The sequence below is a fragment of the Microtus pennsylvanicus genome, chromosome 11, assembly GCF_037038515.1.
Source record: "Microtus pennsylvanicus isolate mMicPen1 chromosome 11, mMicPen1.hap1, whole genome shotgun sequence".
Lineage (NCBI taxonomy): Eukaryota > Metazoa > Chordata > Mammalia > Rodentia > Cricetidae > Microtus > Microtus pennsylvanicus.
Window position 1 is genome coordinate 18,618,280 of NC_134589.1, and position 22,114 is coordinate 18,640,393.

General features: G+C 50.0%; 1 protein-coding gene across 7 annotated transcripts in view; it reads right to left on the reverse strand.

The window, feature by feature from the left end:
• Window positions 1-2,210: 2,210 nt before the first annotated feature.
• Window positions 2,211-22,114, reverse strand: part of Mpp2 (MAGUK p55 scaffold protein 2) — a 30,304-nt gene continuing 10,400 nt past the window's right edge. For all 7 annotated transcript variants that reach the window (XM_075990502.1, XM_075990498.1, XM_075990504.1 and 4 more), the window contains 10 exons: window positions 9,407-9,559; window positions 9,121-9,270; window positions 8,584-8,811; window positions 7,705-7,836; window positions 7,496-7,601; window positions 7,345-7,413; window positions 6,959-7,120; window positions 6,063-6,265; window positions 5,638-5,766; window positions 2,211-4,652 (listed from right to left, as the gene is read on the reverse strand). In XM_075990502.1, coding sequence (XP_075846617.1) covers window positions 4,476-4,652; window positions 5,638-5,766; window positions 6,063-6,265; window positions 6,959-7,120; window positions 7,345-7,413; window positions 7,496-7,601; window positions 7,705-7,836; window positions 8,584-8,811; window positions 9,121-9,270; window positions 9,407-9,559 — 1,509 coding nt within the window. In that variant the 3' untranslated portion in view covers window positions 2,211-4,475. The remainder of the gene's footprint in view (window positions 4,653-5,637; window positions 5,767-6,062; window positions 6,266-6,958; window positions 7,121-7,344; window positions 7,414-7,495; window positions 7,602-7,704; window positions 7,837-8,583; window positions 8,812-9,120; window positions 9,271-9,406; window positions 9,560-22,114) is intronic.

Sequence of the window (22,114 nt, forward strand, 5' to 3'; positions counted from 1 at the left end):
CCCAGTGCTGGAGGGAAGATGGCAAAGCCCAAGAGCATGGTAGCCAGGACATCAACCTCTAGATTCCCTAAGAAACAATCTCAAACCTAGAGGAAAACAGCCGGTGCAGACCTCTGGCCTGTACGGGGCACGGGCAAGTGAAACCCCCCTCACGGGGGAGAGGGAGGGAGGAAGAGAGAGAGAGAGACAGACAGACAGACAGAAAGAGACAGAGAAAGATAGAGAGACAGAGAGAGACAGAGAAGGGGGAAGGGAGGGAGAGAGAGAAGGGGGAGGGAGAGAGAGACAGAAAGACAGAGAGAGATAGACAGACAGAGAGAGACAGAGAAGGGGGAAGGGAGGGAGAGAAAGAGAGAGGGGGGGAGAGAGAGAATATGTACCTACAAGAATGCAGGCCATGCAAATCCATTAATACATTAAAAATTGGGATAAGCAGTGCCCCCAGGCAGTTAGCAGAAAACACCCAAAAAAGAAGTTCATCCAAAATGGACTTTCCAACCGGACAAAGTAGCACACACCAGTAATCCAGATTTTAGGAGGTGAGAGAGAAGAATTCCAAGCTCAAGACTAGTCTGTGCTGTATGATGAAACCCTGCTTCCAGACACAACATAAATTAAAGAATCAAAACACAACATAAATTAAAGCATGCTGGTGCTTAAGAGTGACTGATGGAAAAGAAACACCTCTCTCTCTTTCTCTCTCTCTCTCTTTTTCTCTGTATTATAAACACAATTATTATGTGTCAATTTTTAAAACTATATTTTTAAAAACTATTAACAAAAAAGTCAGGAAGCATGGTGTTGCATGCCTTTAATCCTAGGAGGCAGAAGCAAGTGGATCTCTGTGAGTTCGAGGCCAGCCTGTTCTACAGAGTGAGTTCCAGGACAGCCAGGGTTATGGAAAGACCCTGTGTCAAAAAAAAAAACCTAATAATTTCTTTCAGACTATCTGTCTTTAATTTAGGAAAACGTCTTAATGTCAACTGGAAGCTAAAAAGACGTTTTCTCAATCCCAAAAGTGTGCCAAACAAGGAATAACGATGGTCAGCTAACCCGGCCTCACTCCGGGAGCTTCTAAAACAAAGCACCTCTCAAAGCTCATTCAGTACCGGGATCTGCTGACTGCCTTCAATCCTCCACAGACTACATTTCCCAGCCTTCCTATCAGTATCCTGGGACTGGGGACCAGGTTCTAATGGACAAGTGGCCATTGCACACAGGGACTGCCTCAGAGACCTGCAGTCATAATGGCGGGATGGTGTACCACGACTCCCTCCTGCAGAACTTTGGGTGGAAAGGATGCTGATGCCCTGGACCACACATACTGCTGTGGTGGAACCCCTGGGAGGTGTGATGTGTTGCTGCTGTTAGAGGGATCTAAAGAGTGACACTCCAGTGTCGTCTCCTGCCGTCAGGTGAGGACCCAGAACCCCTGAGCATTATCACTGAGAGACTGTGGAACTTTCACAGAGCATGAAGCCAAGCCCTAGGGAGGCAGGGGCGATTGCTGAAGACCACAGGAGTTCCACATGAAGTTGTGTGGATTGGCCATGGAGACCCTGAGTCCTTTGTTCCCTGATGCTCACAGCTCCCAGGCATAAGCTCTTAAGATACAGCTCAGAGGGGCAAGACGGGGGAGGAAGACACCATAGTCAATCCATCTTCCATTCTAGAAACATTGTTAGGTTTTTAAACCCAGGGCAAATGGCTAAGGTCTATGTAGCATAGAGCAAATACTGGCCACCAGGTTCTCCCTGCATCCCTTGGTCCCTACCTACTGTTGAGGGCCCTTTTGGCTGGCACACCCAGCTCCCTACCCTGAACTCCCGGGAGTGGGGGTGCTGAGCTGCTCTTCCCTATATAATCCAGCCAACTTGGTTACTAGCTCTCTTGGTATGATGGGCCTTCTAGCCACTGTACCTGGCTTCCCCCCTCTCTCCTCTCCCTTCCCCTCCCCTCCTCCTCATACGGCACAGCTCAATCTGATCATGTCCACTCTGTTCTCCCCCAGATGTCCCTGTCCCTGCCTCTGGCTAGACTCTCCCACGTGTCTGCAATAAACCTCCTCCACCACACCTAGGAGGAGTCATGTGCTTTTCTTTTCCTTTCTTTCTTTTATTCTGCTATCTGTGCTGTATTTCCTAACCCGCACCTTCTCCCCAAACCATCTACCCAACCCCCCAATCAAAGACCAACGGAGTCCAGAAACATATGCTTTCACATTTAATCAAAGGAAAAGAAAGAAAACTTAAGAATTAGATGTCTGGCGGAGGGAACAAAGGAAGGGTAATGGGCTGAGGCTGAGTGTGGACCATGGGGGGGCAGGGTCCTCCTTCTCCCGAGGTCCACAGTGGGAAGGGAGGGAGGACAGGCTCACAGAGCTAGCTCGGTGGGCACCAACATGTTCTAACTAAAGGGCTGTGCCAGGTGAGCTGAGGAGGCTCCCAGCCTCTATTCCCACGGGGCTAGCACTTGAAAGGGGTGTAGAGTCGGGCTCAGCAGGAGAGGTAGGAGGCTGTTCAGAGAGGAGGGACCCAACCCTGGCCCTTGCACATTACCAGGGATGCTGTGAGGATCACTACTCCACTGGGTATCCAGAGGGAAGGACTGGTACCAACTCTCCAGCATGGTGCCCACCAGATCTCTTAGAGACCCTGGTCTTTTGGTCAGAGGGCTTTGTGGGTTAATTGGGGGGGAGGGGGGATCAGGGGCTGCTCTGACCCCTACACTAGTCCTCCAGGGGAGGAGGAAACTGGCAAACAGGGAAATGTGCCATTTCTCTCCTGCTACCAGTCCCCTTAGGCTAAGTGAGGGTCAGGGTCGCAGCAAGATGCTGAAGGAAAGGACAGGACATTGACTGATTGGGAACAAGGTGGGGAGGTGACTGCATGGGTGTGGGCAGAGCTATGCAAATGAGCAGCAGGCCGTCCACCTCTAGTCCGGTTTGCACGTCCAATGGCAATGCAAATGAGGCTTCTAATATAATAAATATATTTCTAGCATTTGTAATAAATATTCTGTTTATTCTCCCTCCCTCCCCTCCCCTCCCCTCCCCTCCCCTAGGAAATGGGCACACAGTGGTTCAGGGGTCAGCTTGGGCTGGCACTGCAGCAAAGACTGACACTCAGGAGAACTGGGAGGCACAGGGTGGGGGTGCTGGGGGTGGGGTCCCTGAGAGGACAGGAGCCCCCTCAAGAAGGATGAGGGATGAGATGTCTCCGGATGTCAAGGACAGAGTTTTTAAACGGATTCTCCTAATTTACAAAATCACCCTCCCCGAGGACTAAAGGCTGGTCCTTAGGATAGGGGACAAGAGGAGAGTAGAGGAAGGCCCGGGCTCTGGGGGCCTCAATGAGCCAGCTCCAAGAAAAAGCAGTCCTCCGCCTCCCCTCAAACCAAACCACATCTGTGCATATGCACACACACGTACAACACACACACCAAGGCCAGGAACGCTGACCAGCACCTCAGCAGGCAGAGCCACAGACTGCCCAGCCTGGAGTGCCAATGGCTCTCCCTTGGAGTTGTGTGGCAAGTGCTACTAAAGCTAGCCTGTCTGTTTCCAAGCCCAGACTCACAGTCTCCCCACCCCGTCTTCAAGTCCAAGCTTACCAGCCCTAATGCCAGAGGCCACCTAGATCCATTCAGAGAAAAACTCAAAGCGAACAGAGCCTGGTGTGGGCTGTGGAGCCCGGAGTCCTTTAGGTCCCAGCAACACAGGGTTCAGCTTTCTAGGCCCTATTCCCAACCTGGGCTAAGCCTCCTGCCACCTGCCAGTCGCAATGTTTGGGGAGCAGGGCTTATAAAAGAGGGACACATGAAGAAAGTCCGTGGAGAGACTTTGGCAGTGAGAAGCTAGGAATAAAGGAGGGACCAGGCTACGTTTGCTCCTGGAGGAGCTGAGGCCTGTGCCACCAGCTACAACAGCTGGCTCACGATGGGACTCCCCCAGTCTATAAAACAGCCCAGACTGACACCACTGCCCAGGTCTGCTTAGCTACCAGTGGTCTGAGTACCTGGCCACAGGAGAACAGCCCAAGGCTGTTCCAAGGACTATAGGAAGGAGTAGGAGGGGCCAGGGAACAGGGTGGGTGTGGCCAGCCCCAAGGTGAACAGGCTGGTAGGGTTCTAGACCTACTGACCACAAGGTCCAAGCAGTTCTGCTCTTCCCTTGTCTGAGCATCCCAGGAGGGACTCTGAGATGCTCCTGGACACAGCATGATCCTTAGAGAGGGATGTCTGGTGGCCAGTGGGCATCGGGAGTGGGCAGCACCTGGGTACAGAGGTACCCTATGAACACCCACCTCCCTGGCAGTGCACACCTCTGGACTGAAGCCTGCTGGGAACTGTGATCCAGGGAAAACCAGGGATGGGATGGGGGGGGTGGAGATCGTTATCGGGGCAGGGGGTGTCACAAGTGGGCTGAAGGATGGATGGATTCCCAACCAGGCAGGGAGCAAGGTCCAGAGCAGAGCTCAGTACACCCAGCTGACGGGCACCCACTGGGGCTCTGTCCGAAGCTTCTCCATGGCAGCCTGGAGCTCACGAAAGGTCCTCTCCAGATTGCTGTTGACCAGGCTGAGGTCGAAGTAGTGCCCATATCCCCTCTGGATGCGGCTGCTCTCCTCCACTGTCCGCCTCAGATCCGCCTCCTGTCCCGCACAAGGGGCTTCGTCAGTGCCTCCTCCTTGCCCCCATATTCAGAGGAATCTACAACCTGCCTACCTCACCACAAAGGCCAGCGCAGTGGTACAGATGCCCTGTGCCCACAAGGCTGTGCCCCAGCAAGCCCAGATAGATGTGAAGGAGGGAGGGAGGGAGGGAGGTAAGGAGAAAAGGAGGGAAGGAAGAAGGGAGGGAAGGAAGAAGGGAGGGAGGAGCTGTTGTGATAAGCAGGGCACTAATGGTTTGGCCACCCACAGGCCCTTCACCACAGCTCCACAAGGGAGGATTAATTTTCTTTCTCCTATTAAGAAGACAAAGCTCAGATACAGAGAGGTCACAGTGAGCCGATGGCTCAGGGATCCGCCTGACTCCAGCCAGGGCTCCCTTCCCTTACGTGAGGTGGCGTCAGGATTCGCCTGGTACCAGGATGATCCCACAAATGGACAAGTTAATTCCCACCTACCCTATACCTAAGGAAGCTAAGCCGGGAAGCAGTGAAGGAACTGGACAACTGGCTTAACGAAACTGAGGGCCGCAGTGTTCCAGAGGCTCTGGCTACGTTTTTGGTCAGGGCCATGGTGTACAGAGCTGGCATCAGGTCATCAGAGGATGCAAGCCCAACCCAGACAGCCTCTGTGGAGCAGAGGAGCTGTTGTAACAAGCATGGGACAGAAGATGGGGGCGTGGGGAGTGGGAAGCCTTCAGCTCAGAACTTGGCAAACTCTATCCATTGGGGCAATGCTGTATCAAGGTCCAGAAGCCTCCCCTGGCCATCTCTGTCCCACAAGTCTCCCACTGGCTCTCTGGAGCACGTAGTAGGCCTGGAGTCAAGTTCTGTGTCCCTGGCTCGGTCTGAGATGTTGGGCACTGTGTTTCTCTCTCATCCTTTCCTCTCTTCAGAGGCACAAATTACAAAGGTACAAAGTCCGACTGCTCTGGCTTCCACCACCCCAGGCGGTCAGAGCCCCTCACCGTCAGCTGTTTCGTGGACACGCCGCTCTCCAGCGCAGCCCGGTTCATGGCTCGAAGGGTCTCAAAGTCAGGGGCCTCAATGAATACCACATAAGGGACAAACTCAGCTGTCCTCAGGACCTTCACCGCCTGCAGGCAAAGAAGAGGTGGGAGCCACATCTTCACATGTGTGAGTGACAGGGTGGGCACCTGAGAGTGGATGTTTGTGGTGCCTGGGGTTCTGGGACCTGGGTCCTGAGAAAGACAAGTAGCTGGAGACGAACTGAAGGAGGCTGGGGAAAGAATCCAGGAAGTCGGCAAAGGCCAGATGCCTCGCCATAGTCGAGGGGAACATGAGCACTAATGAGCCATACAGGGGTTGCTGAGGGGAGCAGGGTGTGGGCAGAGGACACTGACGGACATGAAAGGGAAGAGCTAGACAGTACCTGGGGGTTGACGTCCAGCACGCACACCTTGCCGGAGGCAACCACGCCACGGATGGAGTCGATACGCGTGCCGTACAGGTTGCCCTCATACTCGCCATGTTCCAGGTAGCGCCCAGCACGGATGTCAGCCTCCATCTCCCCGCGAGACACAAAGCTGTAGCCTTGCCCTTCCCTTTCCGAGTCCTTGGGCCTCCGGGATGTGTCTGGAGAGGAAGCATGGCCGATGGGTGAGTCAAGTCACCCCACCTCAAAAAATGCACATGTGGTTTCCATGTGGGTTGCATGATCTCTGAACTCATGTCTTCACACACACTGACCCTCATCCTCAGCACTGACATGCATGTGCACACACAGATACATAGACACACGCAAGACACTTGTCCGGGAGGACTTTCAGAAAACAACTTGCCCCATCTCATGCACACTGATGGTAGCAGAGGCTCAGGAAGGGCGACGAACGTATATATACGGCAAGGGTCAAGAAATCTGTGCTTAATATTCTTGTTCCTGCCTCCAGGAACCGCCACCACCCACCTTCACCTCCTGCTGACCCATCCCTTAGATTAGAAGCCCTGTCTACCATATGGCCACACGCAGTTAAACCCTCTTTCGCCAGATCCCAAGGTAGACACCTTTTTTCCTGACCCTTTTTGCAAGCAAAACTTGAGGAAAGAAATCCTGAAATAAAGCCAGACCCTGCGCCCAATCCCGAGCCTGCAGTTCCCTTCATCCACCCACAGAGGGCGCACACCACACAGCGCTCACCCAAAGGAACCACCTGGCCTGATGCCCCTGAAGATGCTCACTCAGTGCTGTTCCGCACCCCTCCACCACCATTCCTCCTTTCTCCTTTCCCCACCACCCCCCGCACCTCCCGTTTCATGGCCCCCACTCACAGGGCACTGTGGTGCCATAGCGGTCTGGATCCCACAGAATGAGTTTGTTTTTCAGGCTGCGTCGGCCCACACCCTGAGCGCCAATCAGCACCAGGGTTTTCCGGCGGAATGGGGGCATGCGGGCCACCTCCTCATAAATGAGCAGCTCGTGGCGGTCAAACTCTGGGCACAGAGAGATGGTACTGCTCAGCAGGCTGCCCCATGGGGGGAGGGAAGGGGCTCTCAGAATGCGTCGAGAGTAAAAGTGCTTGAGGCCTGGGAAACGGAGGACTCGGGCAGGCCTAGGAAGGAGGCTGGCAGCATCTGAGCAGAGTTGACTCCCAAGGTTACTTGTGAGGAAGAGAGATACGGCATATTGGACAACTGGGACAGGAATTAGCACCCACCTGCATTCTTGGTTGTCAAATACATCATTCGCTTCTTCTTCTTTCCCGAAAGGCTGCCACACAGGGTCCCTGGCCACAAGGAAACAAATGAGTAAAGCCTGGGTGATTCCAAGTCTTAAATTGGGACTTGAGACGGGGACGGGGCGCCTACCTGAAGTCGGGGTCAGTTCCAGGTCCCGCTTGACAAACGCTTTCCGCTTCTCCTCCAACAACTGGCTGGGGATGAGCCCAGCACTGCCCCCTTCTACGTGGCAAGCCTGAAATGCCAGAGACCTGCCTGGGTAAGAGGACCCTTCACCGTGCCCCTCCTTCTGCCCCGCTGCTGTACTTGGAGGCACTGGAGGAGTGCCCAGGGCTCACCTGCCACCAATTGGCATCATCCTGGTTCACAATCTGAAGCAAGTCCCCAGCGTTGAAGCGCAGGCCTGCTTCCTTGCAGGGGATGAGACTGTCGCGGGCAGGGTCATAATCGAAGTGGCATTTAACAAATACCTGAGCACAGGGATTTTGGAGGAGTCAAGGGACCGAAGAGAGAGCGTGTCCACTGGAAGGGTGTTAGGCAGACAGTCCACCCCTCCCTGCCACTCTCCCTGTCTAAAGGAGTGATGTCCCCAGCCCTGCTTACCCTGCCCTCCTGGTACTCCCCTTGGCAATTGGAATGAAGAGATTTAGATTTAGCAATTGAGAAACTGCCCACGGATGGGTCAGGAAAAAGGAAGCAGATACCCAGGTCGGGGTCACTGGCACCTAACCCTATAGTCTTCCTTCCTCCCTTCAGGAGGGCAGAATTCAGAGAGAACAAAACCCAAAGAGGAGGTGGGGTGACAGCTTTGACAATCCACCAAGGAAGCAGCTCCCAGGGCAGGCGACAATCCCACCTTACACAGCCTGCAGGGTGAGGTCTTTGCACACACACATAGGTGCAAAGGCCACAAAGACACACTCAGGACACTCCATACAATCTCTTGCACACTCAGATAGCCTTCCTAGTCATAGAAGCTCACATAGCTCTTGCATATGTGCATGAATGCCTACATATAAGACATGTCAATGCGTGTTTATGCGCCACACTTGGAGGCTGTGTAGCTGCAATGAGTACCATCAGCCTGGAGGGCTTGCTGGCTCTTCTTCCTTAGACAGTTTAGGGTGGAACAGACCAAGAGACCTAGAAGCTACAGCTCAGCCAACTCTTGGGCTTTGAACTGGGGGGGGGGGGGGGGCTCAGGGAGGCAGGCCCACCTGTCGGGGCAGGTGGGGCTCCTGGTAGCTGGGCAGGATCTTGAGGATGACACTGCCACTGGCGTTACGCAGGAGCTCCTGCAGCGCCCGGGGATCGCTGCCCACTGGCTGCCCGTTCACTTCCTTGATGATGTCACCAACGTGCAGCAGGCCTTGCTGAGCCACCATGCCCCCGTGCAGAATGCGAGCAATCACCAGCTCACCGCCCTCCACTCGGAACGTCACACCCTGGAGGACGAAAGGAGCGGGTGGCAAGGCTGTCTCTGTCCAGGGTGGCCCTCCCACTCCAGTCCCCACGCTCATCCCCACTCAAAAACCTCCTATTCTAGGCTCAATCCTTCACCTATAGCCACAGGCTGGAGAGGATCCTGAGGGAGAATGTGTATATGCGTGGGCACATGCACACGTGTGTGTACTCACAATCATGTATAGCTAAGTCTATACAGCCCTTGGATGAACCTGGGCCTAGTCCCACCTGCCCTGTCTCCTTCTTCATTGGTGACTCTCTGTCCCCTCCCCCAAGCCTCTGATCCTCACCAGATGTTCTCCAGCTGTCTTGCGGATGCCCACCATGCGCACCGCATCAGGGGGTACTGGCTGATTGCTGAACGTGGGATCTAGACCTGGGCTGGGGGGTGGGGTCTCATAGGTCTTTGAGGCCACTGAGTCATGTGTCTCCAAGAGGGACTGAAACGGGATGGGAAAAAAAAGGGACAATGGGGAAATGCCCCGCGTTGGCTTCCCAACCAAATTCCAACCAGGAAATTGCCACCGCCGCCACCGCCACCACCATCACCACGCGCATCAGCCAGCAGCTGGGAACCTGGAAGTGGGGCTCCTGGAGGATGCGTGCCAGTTCTGCAGCGGTGCTGCTCTGCTCCGCCAGCTGCGCCAGGTCCCGAAGGATTTCCTGCACCAGCTCCAGGTTGTTATCCCGAACGGCCTCCAACTTCGTCTCCTCCAGCCGCTCGTGGGCCTGGGATGTGGAAGCAATAGGTGAGGCCAGCCAGGCCGCCAAAGAACACTCCTCTGGCTCCAAACCCCTAATCCTTAACCCCCCACTGGCAACATCACTCTGGGTATAACTTTAGTTACACAAGACACACACACACACACACACACGTTCATGTGTACTTTGTTTTTCTTTATCCAGCAAATGATAATTAACTCTGTTTATATGACTCAGCAGTTAAGAGCACTGGTTGGTCTTCCAGAGGATCCGGGTTCAATTTCCAACACCCACATTGTGGCTCACAACTGTCTGGAATTCCAAGATCTGACATCCTCGTACAGACACACATGCAGGCAAAACACCAATGCACATAAAATAAAAATAAATTTTTTTAAAGATTCAGTTTATGGACAGGAATATCTAAAACACAGACTTCTGATTCCATTCTCTTGACTCACATGGTCACCAAAAATCATCAAACTGTCCCCAACTCCCAAGAAATGTAAGTATATGGAGTCAACATCATGTTTAGATGAGACCTTAGACATCTTTTAGCCCAAGATCAGAAAGCCATGGAGGTAAAGTAACTTTCCCAGGGACTTGAACCTGGGTCTCCAGGCTCAGTGTGTCTTATGGGGAAGAGGCAAGAAATCAATTCATGAGACTAGCAAGATGACTTATCATATAAAGGTGCTTGTCACTCAAGCTTATAACCAGAGTCTGTTCCCTGGAACCCACATGGAGGAAGAAGGAGAGAAGTGACTTCACAGAGTTGTCCGCCAACCTTCATGTACATGCTATAACATGCATACACCCACACACACACACACCCACACACACACACACACATTATGTTAACATCATAATACTTTTAAAAGTAAATCTCTTTAAAGAAATCAGGGGTGGGGTGGCACGCCCCTTTAATGTCAGCACTCGGGAGGCAGAGGCAGGCAGATCAGAGTCTGAGGCCAGCCTGGTCTACAGAGTGAGTTCCACGATGTACATATTGAGTTCCAGGACAGCCAGGACCGTACAGAGAAACCCTGTCTCAAAACACACACACACCAAAAAAAAGAAAGGAAGGGAGGGAGGGGAGGGAGGGAGGGAGGGAGGGAGGGAGGGAGGGAGGGAGGGAGGGAGGGAAGAAAAGGAAGGGAGGGAGGAAGGAAGGAAGGAAGTTAGGAAGGAAGGAAGGAAGGAAGGAAGGAAGGAAGGAAGGAAGGAAGGAAGGAGGGAAGGACAGAATCGGTGCATGGTGCCAGCAGAGAGCCTTGCATCTATTCGTTGCTTTACTGACCCTGGGGACCATAGCTAGGGGCTCTGAAATCGGGGAAAGATTCCATTCCCCCCATTCCCAGCTGACAGGAGGCCTATGTTGGGTAATGAAGCAATGCCATCTGGGGATCTATATGAATGGAGTCTTTCCTGCTGTTCATCTGAAAGACAGCCACAGACACTACATCCCAAAGTACATTAGCCTCCTCCGATCTAGAAACCACTGTGCCATTAGCACACACGAAAAGTGTAATATAGTTATGTGTGGTAATATTATCTAATAATCCAAACTCAAGGTTCCCTACTATCCCAAAAGTATCCTTTTTAATTCTATTTTTCTGATTCACCATCATACCAAGGATCATGTACTGCTTTTGGTCATAAAGTATGTTTATTCTTCTTTAATCTAGAAAATCTCAATGTTTTTCAGACTTTTAAAGAGTCTGGGCAAAGCCTGGAGGTGGTGGTGCACGCCTTTAATCCCAGCACTCGGGAGGCCAAGGCAGGAGGATCTCTATAAGTTGGAAGCTAGCCTGGTCTACAGAGTGAGTTCTAGGACAGCCAGGGCCACACGGGGAGACACTGTCTTTTACAGGTAGACTTGGTTAATCATTTTGGGAGGGAGCTGTGTCTTTCCCAAGGTTTAAAGCTGTGTGTTTGTCCCACTCCCCAGTGATCCTTCTCCAGTGGATCTGGCATCCATCCACTCATGAGCTTTGCTTGAATCTATTATCCTACTTAAAGCTGTTCAGCAGTGAGTACCAGTCATCCCGTCCAAATTTTGGTTGGCAGTCTACTGATAGAGACACCTTTCCTGGGGCTGGGGAGATAGCTCAGACCAGTGGTTCTCAGCCTTCCTAACGCTGCAACCCTTTAATACAGTTCTTCATGCCGTGGTGACCACCCCCCAACCATAAAATTTGATGTAGGTGGGTCTTCTATCTATCTGTTTCTTTCATTGGTTAATTAATAAAGAAAACTGCTTGGCCTGATAGGTCAGAACATAGGTAGGTGGGAAAAACAGAATGGAATGCTGGGAAGAAGGGGAGTGAGGCAGATGCTATAGCTCTCCTCTCCAAGATGGACACAGGTTAAGATCCTTCCTGGTAAGCCACCACCTCGTGGTGCTACACAGATTATTAGAAATGGGTTAGTCAAGATGTGAGAATTAGCCAGTAAGAGGCTACAGATAACGGGCCAAGCAGTGTTTAAATGGATACAATTTGTGTGTTGTTATTTTGGGTAAAGTTGGCATGCGGGAGATGGGCAGGAACGCAACCCTCTGCTCCTACTACAAAAATTACTTTTGTTGCTACTTCATAAATGTAACTTTGCTGCCGTTATGAATCGTAGTGTAAATATTTTTGGAGATAGAGGGTTGTCAAACCCTGTCATGGCCCACAGGCTCCGACTAAACCACTCCTCACGCAAGTGTAAGGACTGGATCCAGATCCCCAGAACCCACGTGAATGCCGGGCTGACGGCAGATAGCCTGTCATCCCAGACATGAAAGAGAAGACAGGAGATCCTCAGAACAAGCTGGCCAGACACGTCAGTGAGTTCTAGGTTTCCTTGAGAGACCCTGCCTCAATGACGCTGATGGAAGAGCAACTGCGGATGATTCCCGACCTCAAACTCGGGCTTCCACACACATGCGCATGTATGCCTACTCACACATGTGTGTCAACAGACATGTTAACCACGCATGCACACGCTCAGAAGAAAACAGGCATTTTCCGCCTTTCCTGTCTCCCTCCCTCCAATCCTTCCTCCTCCTTTCTCTGGGCATTGCTATGAACATTTTTTTTTCTTTTTGGTCTATTGACAGTTTTGTTTAAATACAGCCCTTCCCTTCTCACGTGCCTACATGGTGTCTTAAACAGTTTTGTTTGTTTTCTGTTTTGGCGTTTTGAGATAGGGTTTCTCTGTGTAACAGTTCTAGCTATCCAGGAACTCACTTTGTAGACCAGGCAGGCCTCGAACTCACAGAGATTCACCTGCCTCTGCCTCCTGAGTGCTGGAATTAAAGGTGTGCGCCACCACTGCCTGGCTGACAGTTTTTATGCAATTGTGGCTGAGTTAAAGAGTTGTGACAAAGAGTATACAGCCTGAAGACGTAAAATGCTCACTACCTCTATACCTTAGCGGAAAATTTAAATGGTTTTTTAAAGTGTTTTATTATTATATGTGTGTATATAAATTATATGTAATGGGCTGCAGTATGGCATTCTATACATTTTTTTCCTATTTTATAGGTGTGTTTTGCCAGCATGTGAGGCTGTGCACCACGTGAAAACGGTGCCTCAGGAGGTCAGAAGAGGGCTTGGATCGGTTGTGAGCTGCCATGTGCGTGCTGGGAATTGAACCTGGGTCCTCGAGAAGAGCGGCCAGTCCTCTGACCTCTTGAGCCAGCTCTCCAATCCTACATTATATATTTTGATTACGTTCACCCCGTGCTACCCCGTCCCCTCCTTCTCCCACGGATCTCTTCCTCTTCACGACTACTTCCCCTCTACTTCCTAGCCTTATCTGATTGTTTAATGAGTCAGTGAGCTGCATCAGGACCGGGTAGACGCTCACAGGTGAGAGGTCATTTACAGAAGCATGGGCACCTTCCCCGTGCCTACCACTGAAGAAAATCCCCCTTACCAATCATCACTGCCTATAAAACCCTCTTCCACACTCGCTTTTTAATCAGTGTTTTTATCTATGGCCATCAGTATCTCTTTTGTTTGTTTTGGGTTTGGTTTTAGTTTTTGGCTTATTGTTTTTTTAGAAGGGGCTTTGCTATGTATCCCAGGCTGTTCTCAAATTCCAATATTCCTGACTCGGCCTCCCAAGGGCAGAATTACAGGTGTATGCATCTATTCCCCCTTAACTCTAGGCTATGTTTTTTTCCATTTAATTTTTAATTTGTACATTGATATAGCTCATATTTCACACCTACACTAAAAAGTAAGCTGAAAGTCTCAGTTCATCCCTTCCTCACCCCCATACTCTATCCATACACACACCCAGAAGGAATTATTTCATCAGTTTAGGGATTATGCCGTTTCCACAAGACTAAAATGTTTGTTTATTTCTCCTTTGTTGTGGGATAATCTTTTTTGTACTCTGCATGAAGATATGTTTGTGTTTTGCCTCATCTGCCTAAGGCACCTGATTGGTTTAATAAAGAGCTGACTGGCCAATAGACAGGCAAGAAAGAATAGAGGAAACTTCCAGGCACAGAAAAGAACTCTGGGTTAGAATCAGACACAGGAGACACCGGCGAGACAGGGAGGGATCGGACATACAGAATGGAGGAGAGGAAAAAAGCCATGTGGCAGAACATAAGTTAATAGAAACACATCAATTTAAGGTATAAGAGTTAGTTGAGAACAAGCCTAAGCTAAAGGCCAAGATTTCATAAGTCTCCGTGTCATTATTTGGGGGCTGGGGGTCCAAAGAAAGTACGACAAGAAAGATTTAATACACCCCTTTTTATTTTATTTGTTTTTGGTTTTTCGAGACAAGGTTTCTCTGTGTAGCCCTGACTGTTCTGGAACTCACTCTGTAGACCAGGCTGGCCTCAAACTCAGAGAGATCTGCCTGCCTCTGCCTCTGAAGTGCTGAGATTAAAGGCATTGCACTACCACTACCTGGCATAATTCTCTTTTCTTTTTTTGTTTGGGATTTTTATTTTTAGATTTTAGTCATTTTTAACTTATGCGTATGGGTGTTTTGCCTATATGTATGTCTGTGCACCACGTACATGCAGTGCCCATGGAGACCAGAAGAGGGCATCAGATCCCCTGGAACTGCAGTTACAGATGGTTGTGAGCTGCCATGTATGTGCAGTGCTCGAATGAAATCTGGGTCCTCTAGAAGAACAGTCAGTGCTCTTCACTTCTGAGCCATCTCTCCAGCCCTATTCGTTCGGGGGTTTTTGTTTTTTTGAGACAGGATCTTACTATGTAACCAAGGCTGGCCCGAACTTGTTATATGAACTCCCAGAGATCCTCCTGCCTCTGCCTAGGTGCTAGGATTAAAGACATGCACCACCACACCCAGCTGTTCTCTGGGTTGCCAGCCTAACAGTTCTCTCCAGATACCACCCCACATCACACATGGAGATTCCCTGCTATTGCTCTTACGTTTTTAATGACTGAAAGACTCTACTGCACGCCGAGCGTCCTTTAACTTACTCAACCAGTCTCTGAATATTCAGCTTGTTTCTAACATTTTGCTATTGCAAGAAGACAGGGAAATAACCGTGACACGGTGCTCTCTATCTGCAGAGATCCTGCAGACATTGCTAAAAGTCTGGCTGGGTCAAGCAGATGCCTCAGATACTGTGGGGCTGCGGCCAACTTCCTTTACCTCCAGCATCGCATGTGAAATGTCTCCACAGCTCCTCCCAGTACTAATCAAATTTCTGAATGCCTGCCAGTCACTCCGATGAGAAATGATCTGTCAGTGGAACTTCATTTGCATTTTGCTTATCATGGGTGCAGCCAAGCATCGCTTCGTATGTTTAAAGACCATCTGGGTATCTACTTGTGTGAACTGTCTGTTCATGTCTTTTGCCAATTTTTCTATTTGGTTTTTTTTTCCCTTTCCCCATTTTTAAATGTTCTCTCTATATTGAGAAGATTAGCCCTTTATTTATGACATCTTTTGCAAATCATTTTCCTCTAGCTTGTCATTTATCTTTGGATTCTGCTTATGGTAGTTTTTGCTTTGCAAAAAATATATTTAATATGGCTGAATGTATTCCTCTTTCATGCATCTGAATTTTGAGATTGGGAGGGGTGACTCCCATATACAGATCTTCTAAGATGCATAGTTTCATATTTAGGTCTCTGGTCTGCTTGGAGTTTATTCTGATACATGGCGTGAACTGTGGATCTACCTTGATATCTTCAAAAATGAATGCCACGATGCCCCAGTGCTGCTTATTCAAACTGCACAATAGAAGGCTGGGAGGTAGCTGTCAGTAAAGCGCTCCTGTTTTGCAAGTATGAGGATCTGAAGTCAGATGCCCAAGACAAACATGAAAAAGAAAAAGTGGAAGTGGGGTGTGTGCCTGTGATACCAGCAGGTGGGGTGGGGATGAGATGGGGAGGTAACAAGCGGATACATAGTTTCCTACAGCTCATTGACTATGCAGCCTAGCCAAACTGATGAGCTATTATGTGTGAAAGACCCTATCTAAAATAACCATGGGCTGGAGAGACAGCTCTTGCAGAGGACCCAGGTTTGGTTCCCAGCATCTACATGGTGGCTCATGACAGATTCTAGATCCAGTTTCACGAAGTTCAGTGCTTTCTTCTTCTAGCTCCTTGGGCACCAAGTATGAACATGTTGCATGTACATATACGCAGGTGGCACACGCCTTTAGTCCCAGTACTTGGAAGGCAGAGGCAGGCAGATCTCTACGTGTTCAAGGCCAGCCTGGTCTATATAGCTAGTCCTAGGACAGCCAAGTCTACACAAAGAAACCCTGTCTCAAAAACAACAACAACAACAACAAAAGTATATACACAGAGAGACAGAATAATACACACATAACACATAAAGGGGAAAGGAAGGGGAGAGGTGGGGAGGGGAGGGAAGGGAGGGAGAGAATCCTTATCTTTGATAAGCACACTAAAATGCCTAGAGATAGATAAAGTTGATTACATCTGAGATTTGCTTTAGCAGAGAGCGAAGCAGATGGAGGTGTGGCTGAAGCAAGATTGTAAATTACCATTGGTTGAAGATGGAAGGGTGATGGACGACGGCTCTGGGTACTTTTTTTTTTTAATTCCACAATGTTTTCTAAGCCCACAAGATAGGGCAAGTTTTGTTTGGTTGTTTTGGGGGTGAGGTTCCCAATATGTTGCTGTGCTGGTCTCAAACTCTCAGCTTCCTACGCCCCTCCCACCTCGGCTCCCTAAATCCTGGGATTACAGGCATGCATGACGCAGTCACCAAACCCAGTTTCATACAGGGAGAGTTTAATTTTCTTATGACATTTGTTTATTTTATTATGTTTTACTTATTGAGGGAAGCATGCCACAGAGCGCATGCCGAGACCAGGGGACAATTTTCTGGAGTCCGTCTTCTGAAAAGAGACCTTAATAACATTTCATAGACAGACACGATGTCTGCATACAGCAGGTCCTTCCCCCTTTGTCTTTCCCAAACAGGACAGGGAACAGCACCCGACATGACCACTAGACTGTCCATTTTCCTCTCGGCTTGCCAATGTTTCTGTTAAGGGGGAACAGGCCATTGATGGGACACAAGGGTCCCATACCGGGACAGAAACAAGCCTGGGAAACCCCAGAGCACAGTGAGAGAGAGCTGGCCTGGAGCCTGAGAGAGAGAGAAACTGCACTGGCTCTGGGTCACTTCTGGGCCCAAGGCTAACGCTGGGACTCTGAGTCGCAAGAGGAACAAAGTCACAGGGCACCAGGAAAGTGACCACCGCAGGCTAGCGCAAACTCTGGCCCAGGAAAGTGACCACCGCAGGCCAGCGCAAACTCTGGCCCAGGAAAGTGACCACCGCAGGCCAGCACAAACTCTGACCCAGGAAAGTGACCACCGCAGGCCAGCGCAAACTCTGGCCCAGGAAAGTGAACACCGCAGGCCAGCGTGGTGGCTAAGGGGATCCAGCTCCGACCCAAGTATCTGACTTGGGCTCCCGAGAAGTTGCTCCTTTGGGTTTTAGCATCTTCTGCTACATGGATAGATCAGGACAAGCCAAGCAGGCTAAAGAGACTAACCTGACCAACAAAGGAGTCAGGCACCTCCCAGCAACTCCCCTTGGACATAATGACAATGATAGCTAATCTTGGCTGGCAACTTGACTACATCAAGAACAAATCAAAATTAAGTAGTGGGGCATGGCTGTGAGGGATTTTCTTAATTAGATCATTTGAGGTGGGAAGGCCCACTCTAAATCTGGACCACACCTCCTGGTGGCAGCCCACGGAAAAGGATGCTGGAGAAAGAAGCCTTCACCTTTTTGTCTCCTTGCCCTCACTCTTGCTGGCAGGTTCACGCACTCTGTTGCTGAGGCATTCCCTCGCTGGTGTTAGACTCTGCTTCTCCAGGACTCCAACGCAGACCCACGGCCAGCAGCGCTCTAGGAGTTCCCGAGGACTCCAGCACCAAACTGCAAGGACTGGAGAGCCAGTCTCAAGGACTGAACTATGGGATTCTTTAGCTTTCCCTCAGGAGACAGCCATTGTAATACCTTCTAATAAATCCCGTGTGTGTGTGTGTGTGTGTGTGTGTGTGTGTGTGTGTGTGTGTATGTGTGTGTTTGTGTGTGTGTGCTATTTATATATTCATTCTACCAGTTTGGCAGTTTTGTTCCTGAGAACTCTGACTACCACAGTGACCTCTGACCCAGAGAAAACTCTGAATATGGACCCATTAAATACAGAGCTAACATTTCGGAGGGTTGAAACTCTCTCACCAGGGCTGAACTCTCTCAGCCTCCCTCACAACTGCCAACCTCTGGGGGCCTTAGGAACTCAAGAGTTGGCTCGCAATGCTAAGTTCATGATGTGCTTTCATGATGGGTTTATGCCCAGTGACTTGGGAGTTATTGGACGATATTCTTGATCTCACCACAGGCCCCACCCACCACATATCCATTGCCTGCATTCATGATTCCCTGGCTGTTTACCTCTCTGTATGGATTCTACACAGTCCTAAAGGGAATATAATTTGTAGCTATTTTTATCTTTAAAAAAAAGAGAGTCGAGCTAAAATCCTAAATATGTAAAATCCTAGGTGCCTAGTGTGGGGTTTTGTTTTATTTTGTTTACAATTTATTATGAAAATTTACTTACTGAGTGAAAATCTATTTTATCTACTACTTTTTGTTAATTTTACTAGGGGTGATTTTTAAACTTACTGTGTATTAGCATTTTCCTTCACCTATGTATGTGTACCATGTTTGTGCCTTGTGCCTGAGACGGCAGATTAAAGTCTTAGGTAGCCTGGAACTGGAGTCGTATGGATTCTAGGAACCAAACCAGGGACCTCTGCAAGAGTGGCAGGTGCTCTTAACTGCTGAGCCCTCTCTCCAGCCCCCAACAGATTTTTTTCCCTTATTTTCTGTAGACATGATTGACGTAAAAAACAATTATTAGAGGCACTGGGCCCAGGAGAGTAATTTGAATGTCCATGGTGACCACGTGTATCCGTTTTGATCTCAAACCATCCTCAACATGGCCTGGGGTGTAGCTCGGCTGGTAGAGTGCTGGCCTGGCATGAAGGAAATTGTGGGGATCCCCAGCATATGGTAACCAAGCACAGCTGTGTATACCTCTAATCCCAGCACTGGGAAGGCTGAAGCAGGAACTCAAAGTCAGCCTTAGCTACGTAGTGAGGTCAAGGCCAGTCGAGGCTACAGGAAGCTTTATGACTCACATACCCCCCCAATGCAGGGGCCAGGAACTGGGGCCAGGGACATGGTCAGTTGACAGTCGAGGAAATACTAGTGGCCTGGTTCTGCCAACTCCTGAGTCAGAGCCAACAGCAGGCTTCAACCGTAGAGCCTCCACAGCCATCTCTCTGCAAAACTCCTTCACCCTCTGATTCCCAGAGTTCCGATCCTGGCAGAGAACAGAACTCTCCCTTGACCTCTGGCTCATAATTAAACTCAAGAACTGAAGCAGGTGCCAGAGAGCAGTGTTCCAGAACTCTCCCATCAGGGTTGAGCAGCGGTGATTTGCTTTGGCTACTGGGACATCAGCAGAGGCTTGGCGGGGTCTGTGACCTGGAATTTGTTCTCCCTGGACAGAGAAAGCACCATGTGGGGAAGACAGGGCCACCTTCCTACAGGCTGAGAAACTATATGGAGAGAGACCCCGTCACCTCAGGCATTGCAGCCTTCTGAGCTGAGACAGCAGTCGCGGGCAAGGTCATCTTAGACTACCCAGCTCACCCAGGTGAGCAAGCCCAGCCCAGAGAAGGCACCCAATCTGCCTACAAAACCACAAGAACTAAAGCACAGCACGTCGGGGAGTCTGGGGTGTAACGAAAGCTCACTGGTTTAGGGAATTCCCCGCTGCCACACCTTCCCCTTACCACACACACCCTTGTCAAGGCGCCAATCTCATTGGCTTCCCTGTCCCCTCATTGTTCTAGAGCCCTGGCTTGCTCCACCAGCTCATCCCAGGCAGCCTAACCACAGGACAAAGCCTTCTGAGGAATTCAGGCTGATGGAAGACTATACCATAGAGACACGGCCACATCCATAGCCACCGCTACATCCGTTTGACTCTCTTACCAGACAGGCGTGCCTCTCCTCACTTCTCAGAAGAAACAACTGATACCCAGAAATCAACAGACTACGGCACCACAGGGTCTGAACCTGAAATGCGCCCCCATGGGTTCATGTTTTTGAAAGCTTATTCCCTAGCTGGTAGCACTGCTTAAGAGGGCTGTGGAACCGTTAGGAGGTTCCTTTAGATCTACATATCTGGCAGAAGACACTAGAAACAGTCCAATAAAGTGACAGCCCCGTCCCTAGTTCCAGCTGTTCCCTGGTTCCTGATCCACAGTGACGTGCTGAGTCTCCATCGCATGCTCTTACTTCCAGGAACCCTGCCAGGACAGACTGCCCTGAAACCATGAGTCAGAATAAGGGACACCCCAAAAGTCAGTCAGGGGGGTCTCTGACTTTAGCCATGGCTCTTTGCCCTTCATCATGTGGACTAGTTCAAATATCGTCTTCCCATGCTTTCCTGCAGGGAGGCGAGCCTGCTGTTAGCAACTTAACCGGTTCCTAAATGCCATTCGCCTTGGACTGTTCACCTTGGTGTTAGCTGCCTCTGAAGCACCTGTTGCTGGATCCATGTCAGCCCTCCCAGATGCCAGGCACCTGCTATCTACAGCCAACCCTTGGACTTAGGAGCTGCCTGCCATGCTCGCCCTCAGAATCTGGGTTTGCTTCCTCAGGCACCCCATTCTTGGCCCCAGCTCTACCCATCCCAGGACACCCCCCCCCCAAAATGCCTATCATATTCTCAGAGACAAAAGTCAAGCCCAACTCCTCAAAGGCCAAAGGAAGGAGGCAGGTTACTAACGACTATAAAGAGTTTAACCCGAATCCCTTGAGGGCTCTGAGGTACCAAGATTTTGCAGCTGGATCTTTTTTTTTTTTTTTTTCATTTTTCAAGACAGGGTTTCTCTGTAGCTTTGGAGCCTGTCCTGGAACTAGCTCTTGTAGACCAGGCTGGCCTCGAACTCACAAAGATCTGCCTGCCTCTGCTTCCTGAGTGCTGGGATTAAAGGTGTACACCACCACTGCCTGGCTGCAGCTGGATCTTTAATCATGCTGGGAATCCAGGAGACAGCTGTTGAATAGATGATAGAAAGAAAGAATGAATGAGGGAATGAGTGAGTGAGGGAATGAATGAGTGAGGGAATGAATGAGTGAGGGAATGAATGAATGAGGGAATGAATGAGGGAGGGAATGAATGAATGAGGGAATGAATGGGTGACAGAGCCAGCAATCCCTCTCTGGAAATCTGTCAAGTGCTTGGGCAAGGCCATCAGGGAATGAGTGTTACTGAGGGAAGTCACTCTGAAGGAAGCTGGATACCACCCAGCCCTGACCCTGTGACCCACAGATGTGGCCTAACCCATACAGCCCTGAATCCAGCTTTGGAAGGTTACAGATGTTGAGGCTCAAACATTCATGCATTCAGCACTTCCACTGCCAGGTCCACCCCAGAGAAATCCTCACATTGTGCATAAACACAAGGATATAAGGACATTTTCTTCAGTGCTGTCCTTTTCAGGGAAAAATCTGCACCACCACCCTCATCTCCCAGAAGGGAGACACCAGACTCTGCGCTCGACACACGTCACAATTGGAACACAATAGTTCAATGAATCTCACCATCATTACCTATACTTAGATCAAGAACTTTACTCCCTACATAAACTAGAAATCTCAAAGACAGAAGCAGATTATACTATCATTCCATGTATGGGCAATTTAAAGGCATGGATAACAAGGGCATATTATTAGTGGTTAAACCCATATATAGATAAGGATAGCAAGCATTCTGGGAAATGACATCACCAGTGTTTACCCTTGGGAAGGGACAGCAGTAGAAATGAGGAAGGGGGGGAGAGTGGATTTAACAAACAACATTTGTATTTCTTCAGCAGAAAGAGTAAAAGTTGGAGAGAGGGCTTGGCAGTTAAGAGCACTTCTTGCTTCTGCTGAGGGACCCAAGTTCGGTTCCCAGCACCTACATCAAATGATTCACAACCCCTGCAACTTCAGCACCAGGCAAGCTAATGCCC